General features: G+C 42.2%; 1 protein-coding gene across 1 annotated transcript; it reads left to right on the forward strand.

Moving 5' to 3' along the window:
• The first annotated feature begins 796 nt into the window (after positions 1 to 796).
• Positions 797 to 3,900, forward strand: LOC139450119 (RING finger protein 150-like). The gene is made up of 2 exons (XM_071231771.1): positions 797 to 1,553; positions 2,710 to 3,900. Exons 1-2 carry the CDS (start codon positions 1,034 to 1,036, stop codon positions 3,036 to 3,038), a joined length of 849 nt encoding a protein of 282 aa, XP_071087872.1. The 5' UTR covers positions 797 to 1,033; the 3' UTR covers positions 3,039 to 3,900.
• The last annotated feature ends 10,217 nt before the right edge of the window (positions 3,901 to 14,117 follow it).

Here is a 14,117-nt window from a genome sequence, read left to right on the forward strand (position 1 = left end):
GGGGGAGTCTCAGGATGCAGTTAGACATTCAAGTGGATTCAGTAATGACGTGAATGACACTTAAATTAAGCATTTTATCTACCACCTGCAGTTATGGGTCGTTCGCACAGTATTAGAGACCATGGTCCTCACAGGTGGTGTTGTACAAGGGCATCAGGTTGGCACCCTGTCGTATAATTGAAATACTGTTCACAGCGTCGTTAAGCCAAACTCACACCCACCCGCACACATCTCTGTAACGTATATTTTATTACATATGAACCATTCGGCATGTAATATTTGTGAAATGTGAGTGAGCGGTTAACCGTGATCACTACAGAGAGTTGAGTGAGTGAATGTTGTTTTACAGGCAGTCGGAACTTTTTTTATTATCAGGGCGAAAAATTAATGGGCCAGACAAACCAGTGATAGATATCAGAGAGCAGCGACCCAGGCTGTCTGGCTTGGGAAACACGATGTCACAATGTTAAGAAGCATGAGCGGTAGCAATCGTATACGAGTTACACCCGTATGTATGCCTTTGTAAAAGGCGGGCGTTTAAATTCCGATTTAAAGTGCGTGAATACGAACCCATTTAAAGAAAAGAAAAAAACTGTTCTAAAATCGGACGGTGTTGTATAGTTTTGAATAAAAGCGGACAAGACTGGGAGTTAAATGCAACTATGTCCCCATTAATATGCGCATAAACCCTCTACCGACGTCACCTAACCTTCACAGTGACCTTGTGAACAGTACCGTTGTAAAGCAATATCAATAGCATGACGTCACATAAGAACGCGACGTCGTTCAGGTCATAGCGGCTCAAACTACCTACTGTGTTCGATATATACATTCCAAATTGTGTTCAGAAGATTGGATATGTTTGATTTCAAGACACAACGCCAGGTGTCGGTGTTTTGTTGATAGAAGGGAACGTTTATAATCTGAAACGTTCATATGTCGCAAAGTTATGAATGACGCTGACCAATGTTGTTGAACATAGATCATACATAAACGTGGCACGACAGGGGGGCAGCGTTCATTGTGCACCAACATGGTGCAAGGAAGTCCCGCCATGGTGAGATATTATAACAGAACGGACACTGTTTTTAAGCTGGTTCCAGAAACAATCAAAAGTCAAATATGGCCACCAAATACACGTCTCTTCTCCAGGATGACAATGGTGATGCTGCTACTGTCACCGTTACTTGCGACGCCGACGGTGGCGGAGATGCAGTACAAGGTATATTTCAACATATCCTACAGACGGGAGACCACGAATGACACGCTGTCGTATGACAGCAACAAGGGAAGATTTGCAGACGGAGTCAAGTCGACCCGGTTGGAACCTGTGCTGGGTAGAGTCGTCCACGTTAAAACTGTTACAGGCAAAACACATGGCTGTGACGAGTATAGTATGACAGTTCCTCCGGTTAGTTGGATAGCTTTGATTACCCATGGGAAGTGCCCTATGTCAGAGAAGATGGCCAAAGCTATGAAATATAATGCCTCTGCTGTCGTTGTCTATGGCAATGGATCTATTGGGAAGGTGACGTATGCTGTTAAACATGACGGTTGGTAATTTTGTTCGTCTAGTTTGTATACCGTAGCGCTTTGGACTCCTAGTGTATAAACATATCATTTTGCAAGCACCAATAGTCAGCTGCTAAATAACAAATGACTATTTTTATTATCAATAGCATCCATTATTCCATTATGCGACTAGTTAAATATAAAAAATAATGTGTTTCCGAAAATGCTGGAAATAATGTTAGTCATTATGGTTTAACAAAGTATAAATCGTTTAATAAAATTTGTTGGATGTACTGAAAAATACCCACCCACCCTCCCTGAATAGTAAAAGGTTGGTCTCTAAGTAGTATACGCCGTGTGGAGTTTTCGGATGAGATTAAGTCTTCAGGATCTCGTATTGATTCGCCGTGAGAGTGGGCTAGAATGCGGATCAGATGGTAATGTGAGTCAACGTGGCACATTGCTCGTATTAATGCTCATGCTTTCAGTCACTGGGTTGTTTGGTTCAGACTTTTGTTACCCACACAGCTACAATAGTGCTAACTACAGCGTTAAGGACTTGCTGTAAGTACATGTAGTACAGGCGTGTATTAGAAGCATAATAGTTTCATGATATCTTTATGTTTACGAATCTCATCCCGTGAGGATTTCTCGTGGATCCATGTCTGTCGTAAAGCCAAGCAAAAAGATGATTGGGTGGTCACAATGTGTGGCCTGGCGGTTCTGTGTCACTGTGACCCGGCGGCATCATGCGTTGTTCCTGCTATCAACCCAGGGTTTGTCTAACTTCCTAATGCTAATCCCGCCGTGATATAGCTGAAATATTGCTGACTTGCGCAAACAATATTCATTTATTAGTTTAAACAATTAGTACTGAAGTGAGTTACTTTGGTTAAACGCCGCATTGAACATTATTCCAGGTATATGACGGCGTGTCAGCTTTATATGGCAGTAAATCACGAGGCGATGCAGATCTTAAAAGTTTTGTTCAGTTTGGTCAAACCCATAAGCACGGGTATGGTGCTGACAAACCGAGAAAACCCATTTTTGGATTCGATCCCAGATCATAAGTTTCTGACACGCCTAAGGGACGCAACTCTCGAAAGCGAATTGCGACATCTTATACGTCTGCCCCAGATAAAACAATTAACGAAAAAATATCCCGGAGAAACTGATGTATGATTATTGGTGTTGCAGCTGAAGGGATGGCAGCTATATCTGTTCCTGACAGCGACGGTGCTTACATCGCGGACCTGGTGGACAGCGGGATCACCGTCACGATGTACATCGCTGTGAACCAAACACAAACAAACGATGACTCCAACCATTATACTGTCAATTATAACACTGTTCGCATCAACAAGACACACGTGTCCATTTCCTTCGCTGTGATCATCGTCCTGGCTATTATAGGTGCCGTGTGTCTGTTCAAGAAGAAGGTTCACCATCCACCACAAGTATACTTTGAGAGGACTGCCGATTGGGAGGCGATACCTCAGCGAGAACGCCAGCGAATTATGAATTAGAAGACTTAGTACAAAATGTGCATCTTTATCTGTGACCTCTATGTTTTTTTCTTATCAGAAATGTATTTAATATGGTTTGTTTGGTGTAACAGTTACATTAAACACTACTCCATTGATTTGAGTGTGGGTGAGTGAGTGATTTGGGTTTAACGCCGCTTTTAACAGTATTCCAGTCATATCGCGGCGTGTCAGCTTAATGTGGGAGGAAAGCCCGAAGTGATGCAGGTCTCAGACGTTTACCATTCCGGTGAAACCCACGAGCACGGGTATGGTGCTGACACACCTAGAAACATAATCGGGGCGAACCGGGATTCGAACCCATAGTCATAGTGTTCTGACGTGCCCAAGGGACGCAACTCCGCACAGCGAATCGTGGCGCCTTGGACGACTGGGCCCCCCGTGCCCCCTCATTGATTTGAGGGTGCCACCAGTCGTGACGTTATGCTTTGTATAAAATGTCCGAACAGCGACATGTTTCGTCATACCTAGAGTCTTACGAATCTGTTACGAGCTGCAATGAAGCCTTGTACAGACTGATGGCAATTTTAAGCTGGTTGTCATGTTCATAACCTTTTTTAACCGGGTTGTTGGAATAAAAAGCCTTTATATGTATGAACTGACCTTTTAATTAGTTTGACATTTTACCATGGCGCTCCAGACTTATTTATATGGTGATCAGTAACCCTGTCATCAGGCGTCAAGTCTTCTTGACACAGATTAGGGGATTAGTTGGTCACAATGGTCACCAGGTGTGGTTAGTTCTTTGATGGATGACATTAGGTAGGTCAATTTTTACTTGTGACTGATATTATGATATAAACCTTTTTGTCTGACTATGATAATCTGGTCTCTGGAATAAATGTAAGAGCACAACAGTCCGTACTGACTTGGATCTTTGTTGTTATGGTACAAATACTGAACGAACTTAATCTCTCGTGCACAGACCACGGCGTGTGCCGCAGCCTGATTGCTTCAAGCCTTCGTATAATCTCTGCTACGTTTCTTTTTCTGAGATTTGAGTCTTGAGATTTGATTTTGCCTCAGTTCACTTTGGGCAACATTATGGCAAAATCAGGATGGCACGAACTTCGTCGCTGTAGGATTTACTTTCACACGGCGTGAAATAAATGAAATAATGTTCAAAGCGGCCTGACACTGATCTCACTCTCACGTTATAATAACAGCCAGTGAGTGAGTGAGTGAGTTGGGTTAAACGCCGCTTTTAACAGTATTCCAGTTATATCGCGGCGTGTCAGCTTAATGTGGGAGGAAAGCCCGAAGTGATGCAAGTCTCAGACGTTCACCACTTCGGTGAAACCCACGAGCACAGGTATGGTGCTGACAAACCTAGAAACATAATCGGGGCAAACCGGGATTCGAACCCACAATCATAGGTTTCTGGCGTGCCCGAGGGACGCAACTCTGCACAGCGAATCGCGGAGCCTTAGACGGCTGGGCGTTATAATTAGAGAAAAAGCTACTCGCGACTCGGAATTCCGCCATGGCTCAACATCACTTTACGCGGGACAGATGATTCACAATTCCAAGTTGCGAGTAGGTTATGCTTTATAATTTTTACATTGCCCATGGTCTTTTTGGGGGGAGAAAATGTTGAAAAATGTTAAATTCCTGCTCTGAAGTTGAAACTTGGAATGATGTCACATCAAACGTTTGAGGCGGTCCAGAAAATGTATAGCCCATCTTCAATATCTATGCGTTCAAAAGACCTCACGTTGCTATGGGCATCTGCGCTAAGAATAAACTAGCCAATCAGCATGAAGAACTATAACGCTCGGGGTGAATGACTAAATTCCCTTTACTGGCTATATGCATATTACAAATGACTCTGTGGCATTTGATTGGATAACCAAGCAATAATTCTTTCATTTTAGGATTCCACAAACTTTATAAAGAATCAGGCTACGCCCACTGACGGAGTTCTGTTTCCTGACTGTCTGACAACCGCTTGAACGGGGCTTGTGTAACCGTATTCCGCAAAGTTTGTACAACGGTTTTTACGTTTAACCCTAGGTCAAAGAAAAAATATATTAAAGTCAATTCTTAAATATCCGCGACCCTATGTCTAATATAAGTAGTACTTTCAATGACTAAAGTGGTCTTTGTTGAAGAATTCTTATCAGCCCAATGATGTTATGTTCTTATTACCGCCGTAAACACACTAAATCTGTCAACTTGAGCTCAGATATACATGATTGTGATATATATTCCTTCATATGCTTCTAAGATATTCCGTAGTGGATATTAATCAAATGTCTAGTCGGGGCTAGTCTGGTAATCCCTGATGTCACACGCCAAGATCTGATCGTGTCGTATCTTGGCGAGTCACTAATCGCCGAAGCAAGCTTCTCACCGGTACCTATTCGTATTATCACTGTGAGTATTATCAGTAAGTTTGGTTGTGACACGAGTTTAAGGTCAATGAGCGCATTATGTAGCTAAGTGGTTAAAGTGTTTGCTTGCGAAACCGTTCTTGGTATCTCCTGTCGAGAAAGAAGTGCATGGGTGTTGAAAGCTGTCAACCTTTGTTCGATCCATCACTACGGGATAATGGACACAGCGCTGAATGACTGACGCCATTTCTTCAAGAAATGACTACTACTACTACTACTACTACTACTACTACTACTACTACCATAATTCAAAGTATGCCGAATTCCATCACTCTTACATTATCAATACATTCAATCATAACACGCATCGTGATACATCGTTAAACCCAAACAATAATTACTTTTAGCAAATGTGCGCAATATACTTCTTACTTTAAAAGTTGTATGATAGTTTTCGGAAGTGTTGTGTTGTACCGACGCCTGCCTCACATCCCTGCACATCACATCACCCTCTACTGAGAACATAGGTGGCCAAGGCTTCTGCTGTGGCGCTGTGTTGTGGTATGGCTCCTACCACCATCTGTTTCAGATTGTCCTACTCTCACAAGTACAGTCAACTACGGTTATAACGAACACGCTTATAACGAACTGACGGATATAACGAACTTACTTTTTGGTCCCGACTATTTGCTGTAGTTATGCTGTATATATGCTTATAACGAACTACGGTTATAACGAACTAAAATTAGTAGTCCCTTTGAGTTCGTTATAACCGTACTTTACTGTATTATACCCGTATCAAATACATCACTGTCGATAAACTGTTTCTGGTTTGCTTCATCTTTTCTCACCATCAAACATGAGTGGAAACTTTCTTTTGCCAGACAGATAAGTTAGAAGTTATTATAATAACCTCCAACAAAATTTGAGTTGAAAATGTTGACAGCATGACCATCAAATGTTGGCGACTTGGCCCGCCCGTCAGACCATAATCTATCTCTCTGGTGTATAGGGGACCTGAGGTTATGTCTCTCTACGGGTATTAAGTACAAGGGATTATACCCGTATATATCAGCATACCCGTTACTAATTCTTTAACAAACATGGCAGATAGATCCGGCTTTCTACACCAGATGTTGATGTATAATATGTACAATCCGTGCTTTCTCGAATCTTATGTTTACAAAGTTCAAGCCGAATGTAGACTCGAAACTTTAACGCTCTGACATTATCGATTGAGGGTCAATTTCTTTGGATGACAATGACTCTCACCGAAGGATTGTGTACACCTCCGACATAATCTGGTTTACAAAAAGTCTCCAGGTGAAATCCTTCGTACGCTTTGCTCATTCGTAACAAAAATGTGAATAGGTACCTTCAAAACTGGGCCACTGCGAATTAGAAATGACTGATGGTGGAATTTTTGATTGATTGAATGACAATCTCTGCATGACGTTAAATTAACAGATATAAATAAATTATACAGATACCACCTGTTTCAATAAATAGATTATCACCCGGTCCATGAGACACGTTCTACTACTACGCCTTTGTACAACAGTCGGTCATTGCTCTGTGTAACAGACGGACACTGCTCTGTGTAACAGACGGACACTGCTCTGTGCAACAGAGGGACATTGCTCTGTACAACAGACGGACACTGCTCTGTACAACAGAGGGACATTGCTCTGTACAACAGACGGACACTGCTCTGTACAACAGAGGGACATTGCTCTGTACAACAGAGGGACATTGCTCTGTACAACAGACGGGCACAGCTCTGTACAACAGACAGACACTGCTCTGTACAACAGAGGGACATTGCTCTGTACAACAGACGGACATTGCTCTGTACAACAGAGGGACATTGCTCTGTACAACAGACGGACACTGCTCTGTACAACAGAGGGACATTGCTCTGTACAACAGAGGGACATTGCTCTGTACAACAGACGGACACAGCTCTGTACAACAGACGGACACTGCTCTGTACAACAGAGGGACATTGCTCTGTACAACAGAGGGACATTGCTCTGTAACAGACGGACACTGCTCTGTACAACAGACGGACACTGCTCTGTACAATAGACGGACACTGCTCTGTACAACAGACGGACACTGCTCTGTGTAACAGACGGACACTGCTCTGTAACTGGCGTACATTGCTTTGTGTAACAGACGGACGCTGTCCTGTGTAACAGACGGACACTGCTCTGTACAACAGACGGACGCTGCTCTGTGTAACTGACGTACATTGCTCTGTGTAACAGACGGACGCTGCTCTGTGTCACAGAGGGACACTGACCTGTACAACAGACGGACACTGACCTGTACAACAGATGGACACTGACCTGTACAACAGACGGACACTGACCTGTACAACAGATGGACACTGACCTGTACAACAGACGGACACTGACCTGTACAACAGACGGACACTGACCATTACAACAGATGGACACTGACCTGTACAACAGGCGGACACTGACCTGTACAACAGACGGACACTGACCTGTACAACAGACGGACACTGACCTGTACAACAGACGGACACTGACCTGTACAACAGACGGACACTGACTGACCTGTACAACAGATGGTCGCTGCTTTGTGTAACAGACGGACACTGACCTTTACAACAGACGGACACTGACCTGTACAACAGATGGTCACTGCTTTGTGTAACAGACGGACACTGACCTGTACAACAGACGGACACAAGAGGAATATACCTTCTGCTCTGCACAACAGACTTAGTCGGTCCTAATGTGGCATAGCATAGTGTCTATCGCCAAATATCCCAACAAGGGGTAGCAAATATATAAAGCTATATCACCGATTGCCCACACAATGAAATACTGTTCTCGTATCATAGTGTCTACTTATACAGTCATACTTTGTGTGTGTGTGTGTATGTGCGTGCGTGTGTGTGTTGTTATCATCACACCAGAATAGTCAAAGAAATCTTGGTGATTATAAAATGAATAAAATGTTCTTTAATGCAAAATAATATCGTGTATTAATGAGTTTTGTGTTCACGCGGCTTTGAGTAGTGTTTCAGTTATATCATGACGTGTCAGCTTTATGTGTGAGGACATCCCTGAGAGGCGCAGATTGTAGACAGTTGCCACTTTCGTCAATCCCGCGAGCACGGACATGGTACCGAAAGACCAAAGCTCATAATCATGTCTTGGATTCGAACACACGACCAGCTGAATCTTAGGCCACTGAGCCACCATAGCACCCTCTCCTTACAGCGGATACCAAAGGAAACGTTCAGAAAAACACATGCTGACTTGAAGAGGCCAAGTCTCGGATCATGTTAATATAAGAAGTCATCAGAAAACCATAAAAACAAACACGGTTTCATAAACTGCACTTCAACCACCTTAAAATCGTTCGCACAAATTACTCTACAATCACTCACTGAGCACGTCTGTGTTATAAGGTTACTTGACAGTGCGTTTAATATCGACCCCACACTGAAGCCGAAAAGGCATTAATACGACCCTTAAAATTCCCTTGCTACCAGTGTGTGAAGCGTTTTGTATATCAACATGCGCGTTCCGAGGTACAAAAGCCTGCGTTAATCCTTCTACAAGCAGAGTCTGAATGGTAAACGGGCGGGGAATTCACTATACAGAAGACATAGAGCCTCTCGTTTCTTCTGCCATTCTGATTTCGTGATTTCACATATAGATTTCAATGGTAAATTCAGAGGCGCTTGACATTTTAGCATTTGATTACATGTTTGGAAACGTTTGGAATAATTGGTTTTAATGTATAAGTAAATTAGCTGTAAGAAGATGAAAGACACTGTTTGGAAACCGCTGTGTAATTAACCTACGAGTTTACTAGTATGTGTAAACTAAGTGTTTACCTCCTTAGGAAGATACCTTCATGTGGATAATTAAAACCCCATATAAAGAATTAAGCAATCAGTGTTAGGCAATAATAAATACTGCCTCGTTTTAATAAATGAAGATACAGAGATGAAATATGAAAATGGCGTGACAGTTATCAAAATTAATGTTTGAATATTCAGTATAAACAGGCGCACGCCTCTCCCTTGACTGGAATTACATGATAGTTTCTTTCTTCAAATTTATTTTCAAGAATCGGGTCGTGTATTGTTTATATCTCTTCATTGTTAACGTTGTACTTGCATGAAACCCTCTCGTGTCCTTTTGGAAACAAAGTTTCAAATTTGCTTGTTCGTTTACTGTTTTTGTTTTGTTTGATTGTTTAATATGGTATTCTCAGACATTGAATGACATTTTATTGTAAGAAAACAGAGACTGGTCCATTCTAACACTACTTCAGTTCTCTGGTTATGGCTCCTAAAACCGAACAGTGGTTTTCCGACTCCTTGCGAACCGGTTCCGGTTTGGGTTGAATGATTTGATAATTGTACATCCGGGTACTCATGCAGTTTCCCGGTCCAAAACCAGCCCCTCTCCAATGACAACACCACCCCACAACGCCACCCCGTTGAAGCCCACCCATCAAGTCCCCCAACCCTCAACACATATTAAACCTTACCCCGCCAGCAGATTAATCGTATACCCGACCATGTAAGCTGTTCCTAATGGCAATTCTCAATATTCCCCTTGACGCCTCATAAGGGTTGTTATCGCTATTCACCTCACCGCCTGTTATTTCATTAAGAAATACAATAAATTCATCCATTTATCCAAATTGCTCACTGAACTGTAAACATACTCATTCAGATTGCCCTGCCCCCTCGCCCAAAGCAACATTAAATGACACCCTTTGCTCGAAAGTCTTACAAGGATTGAGAACTTGTGTAAACGTGTATCATTATCTGACAGGTATTATGACTGGTATGTACAAGGCCTGTATATTTAGGGGGGAGAAATCGAAACTACGTATGGCGGTGGTTTTCCTCTCTTTTTGAAGTCGATCAACTCTTTACAAAGATCGTAGAGTGCCTTAACGTTAATTGAGAAACATGGATGTCGTGGTCGATAGAAAACCGATCAAGACGTCAACACTATTGTGTGTCTGTCAGGCGACAGAATCCGGGATTATATTCTTAGTTCGCCTTTAGAACTTCCCTCGAAGTGATCACTCATTTACACAACAGTTAAGCCTGGTATCTATAACTTTACAAATTATAATACTGGTTCGGGATTAGCTCGGCGTGTCCGCATTGTTTAGCGTTGGAGAGTGAAGCGCCGTGGCGGTTTGATGGTCACTGATGTGATGTCTGTTTGTGGCAACTTAGCTGCAAAGAACACATGGAAAGAAAGAGTTATTTATTATAAGGATGATTTTGCTAACTAGAACTGTCATATTTTACAGAGATGGGACCATCTAAAACATATTATAAAATATACTGACAGTGTTTATATACCTAATAACAATAATAAGATCTGGGATACAGGTTTCTCTGACATGTCGGATGCTTCACATAGGAGCTTTACATTGAGTGAGTGAGTGAGTGAGTGAGTGAGTGAGTGAGTGAGTGAGTGAGTGAGTGAGTGAGTGAGTGGGTGAGTGAGTGAGTGAGTTTTGTTTAACGCCGCTTTGACCCGTATTTCAGTCATATCACAGCGTGTCGGGGGCTTCATGGGGTAGAAAAAAGAATGTCATACGTTTGCCACTTTCAGCAGACGGCACGATGTGGTTCTGAGAAACCAAGAAACATTACAAGGGCGAGTATGGGATTCGAACCTACAGTGATTGGTTCTGTCACACCCAAGAAACTCAACTCTGTACAGCAAGTTACGGTGCTTTCGACAACTGTACTACCCACTCAGCTCACTCATCTAAAACGCCTAAATTTGAGTTACAGAGTTGAGTCCGTCAGGCGTGAGTTGAGTTTTATGCTTTTAGCAATATTCCATCAACATGACGGCTGTCTCCCGTATTTGCAGGGAATCACAGTGGAGACATTTGGTTCAACTTTGAAGGACACAGACGTGCGTATTATGCTCAAACGGACAGCGTCGTAAAGTGACCTATGGATATTTTGGTTGTCAATGCCAATTTAATATTTCGAATTAAATCAACTATCCTCAAAGTTTAACCCATCCCTATCTCTCTTGTATCTATCGACTGTACACAGGATGTAACATTTAAGTTGGTATGCTTCTCAAGTGAACGTTAAACACAAACATGTACAGAATAGCGTGAGTTCCAGAACTCTTACGTAAAACGTGTAAGATCATGTTGCGTTGTTCTATAATGCATGTGTTCACTGCAGAGGATGGTTAACAGTGTGCGTTAGATCGTCCTTTTGTTATATTACGATCAATTAGCTGTAAGAATGAAACTTGACAAGTTCGATTTCAACTCCTAAGGAATGCAATGAAATAAACGCTAAACCGACCAGGTTAATATAGCGCCATCAAAATTTTTACAAATCAAAATCTCATGAACAGTTTCCCCGCATGTATCGATTGTATAAGCTTAACATAAGTACCTGGTTCAACATTTATCACCAGTTTTTAACACACGCTACGAGAAGAGCCACTCAAACTAGCAGAGAAGGTTTATTTAAACTAACAACGCTTAAGACACCCTTGTGAGCGGCCACACAGAGAGAGAATGCATGTTCAGGCGTTGGCATAACCTCTTCATGGTTTCTGTAGAGAGAGTGCAGTCATATCACACAGGTCAGGGGTATTTGAAGCGACATTATAACTCACGTGGCTTGGACTTGGAGGGTGTCCTCGCTACCTTGCGAGACACTTGTGAGTCTCATCTGTCTCTCGGAGATGGGGCCCCCAGGGGGTGCAGGGGGTCTCGAGGAACGCTGCCAGATCCCCTTAATCCCCGCGTTCTTATGATAATCGTGGAAACTATCTAGAGATGGGTGCAACTCACAATGGGGGGAGGAAATTCGTGTTTAAATGGTGTTTGATGTTTATTTGTTTATATGTTTGTACTGTGGAGTGTTCTTACTGTTTATGTTTATTTTGACAACCTATTGATAATGAGTCAGTGAGTGATACCGTACTGTTATCAATAAGTTACATTCTAGCACTTGTAGTTGTTTTCCGTTCGTTCTTTGTTACCCGTTAATGGTTTAATTCTTGTGTTCACTCACTCACACCAACCTACCTACCTACACACCCATTCATTCATTCACTCATTCATTCACTCATTCACTCACTCACTCACTCATTCACTCACTCACTCACTCACTCACCCATTCACTCATTCATTCATTCACTCACTCACTCACTCACTCACTCATTCATTCACTCACTCACTCACTCACTCACTCACTCACTCACTCACTCACTCACTCACTCACTCACTCACTCATTCATTCATTCATTCATTCATTCATTCATTCATTCATTCACTCATTCATTCATCATCTTCTATCTGCAGCTACACCCACCTACCAATTTTCCATATCCATTAGCAGGTAATGGCATCTATACACAGCCAGCCAGTGATATTGATGATGATTATTGCATGTCTATAGCCAAGCCATCGGTCCCGGCCATCACATCATATGAACACCACCATGTCTGGTTACTTCCAGTGTGTGTACATAATTGAGTGAGTGAGTGAGTTTGGTTTTACGCCTCTTTTAGCAATATTCCAGCAATATCACGGCGGGGGACACCAGAAATGGGCTTCACACATTGTACCCATTTCGGGATTCGAACCCGGGTCTTCGGCGTGACGAGCGAACGCTTTAACCACTAGGCTACCCGACCGCCCCGTGTGTACATACAACCCGGACACCGTTATATTGCACTCATTATCTATCCCGGCCAAGTCTCGGCGTTTTGGCAATAGGTTATTAAAGCCATTATGAGAATATATGAGCTCAATATTGTTCTTATAAGATGTCCCTGACTATAAAATATGAGGTATAGTCGTCGTTGATGCTAGAAACAATGTACATATGTATTGGATACAACACACCCCTACAGCAAATATCCGATTATTGATTACGAGTTGGTGAATGAGTATGGTTTTACGCCGCTCTTAGCAATATTCCAGCAATATAACAACGGGGGACACCAGAAAAGGGCTTCACACATTGTACCCATGTGAAGAATCAAACCCGGGTCCTAGGCGTGCAGCGCACCCTTTAACCACTAGGCTACCCGACCGCCCTTATTGATTATGATAATTATTATTATATGACAGCAATATGGATAAATGAATAGGGATAAACAGATGGTAAATATAGATAAATGAATCTGAATTTATTTTTACCTCTAAATCAGGTCTGGATTATGATGACCTGATAAAGTTGTTTCTGTTTCGCCATTATATTCAGCACGCTGATACTGATTTATTTAAATAATTGCACAATACGACAAAAGTATTTTCTACATAACTTGAACGATATTGATTCATCTATTGAGATCATATTGTGTATTAAACATAGCGACTCAATTTTCGGTTCCATTTTGAAGTAAATATATTTACATCCGAACAGTATAAAGGTTTATTGTGAAAAAACCCAACTGTTGTCAACCTGTTGAACGTTTCTTGAGGAACAGAAAAACAACGTGTGCTAAAAGGTTAGGTCATTTTGAACGAAATTACTGAAAGATATTTTTAAATTTCTTGTTTACTGCTTTTATTGCCCGTGGTGCGCTAGAAACCCACAACATGCCCAAACAGTGTCCCGTATTTACAGTAGCAACCACTCAACCGCTTCCTACCTGTCCCATTCCAATATTTGTCAATAACCCCCATTGATATATTCCTGCGCCACTCAAGCGAGCAT

The sequence above is a fragment of the Haliotis cracherodii genome, unplaced genomic scaffold, assembly GCF_022045235.1.
Source record: "Haliotis cracherodii isolate W230 unplaced genomic scaffold, xgHalCrac1.p SCAF_8, whole genome shotgun sequence".
NCBI lineage: Eukaryota > Metazoa > Mollusca > Gastropoda > Lepetellida > Haliotidae > Haliotis > Haliotis cracherodii.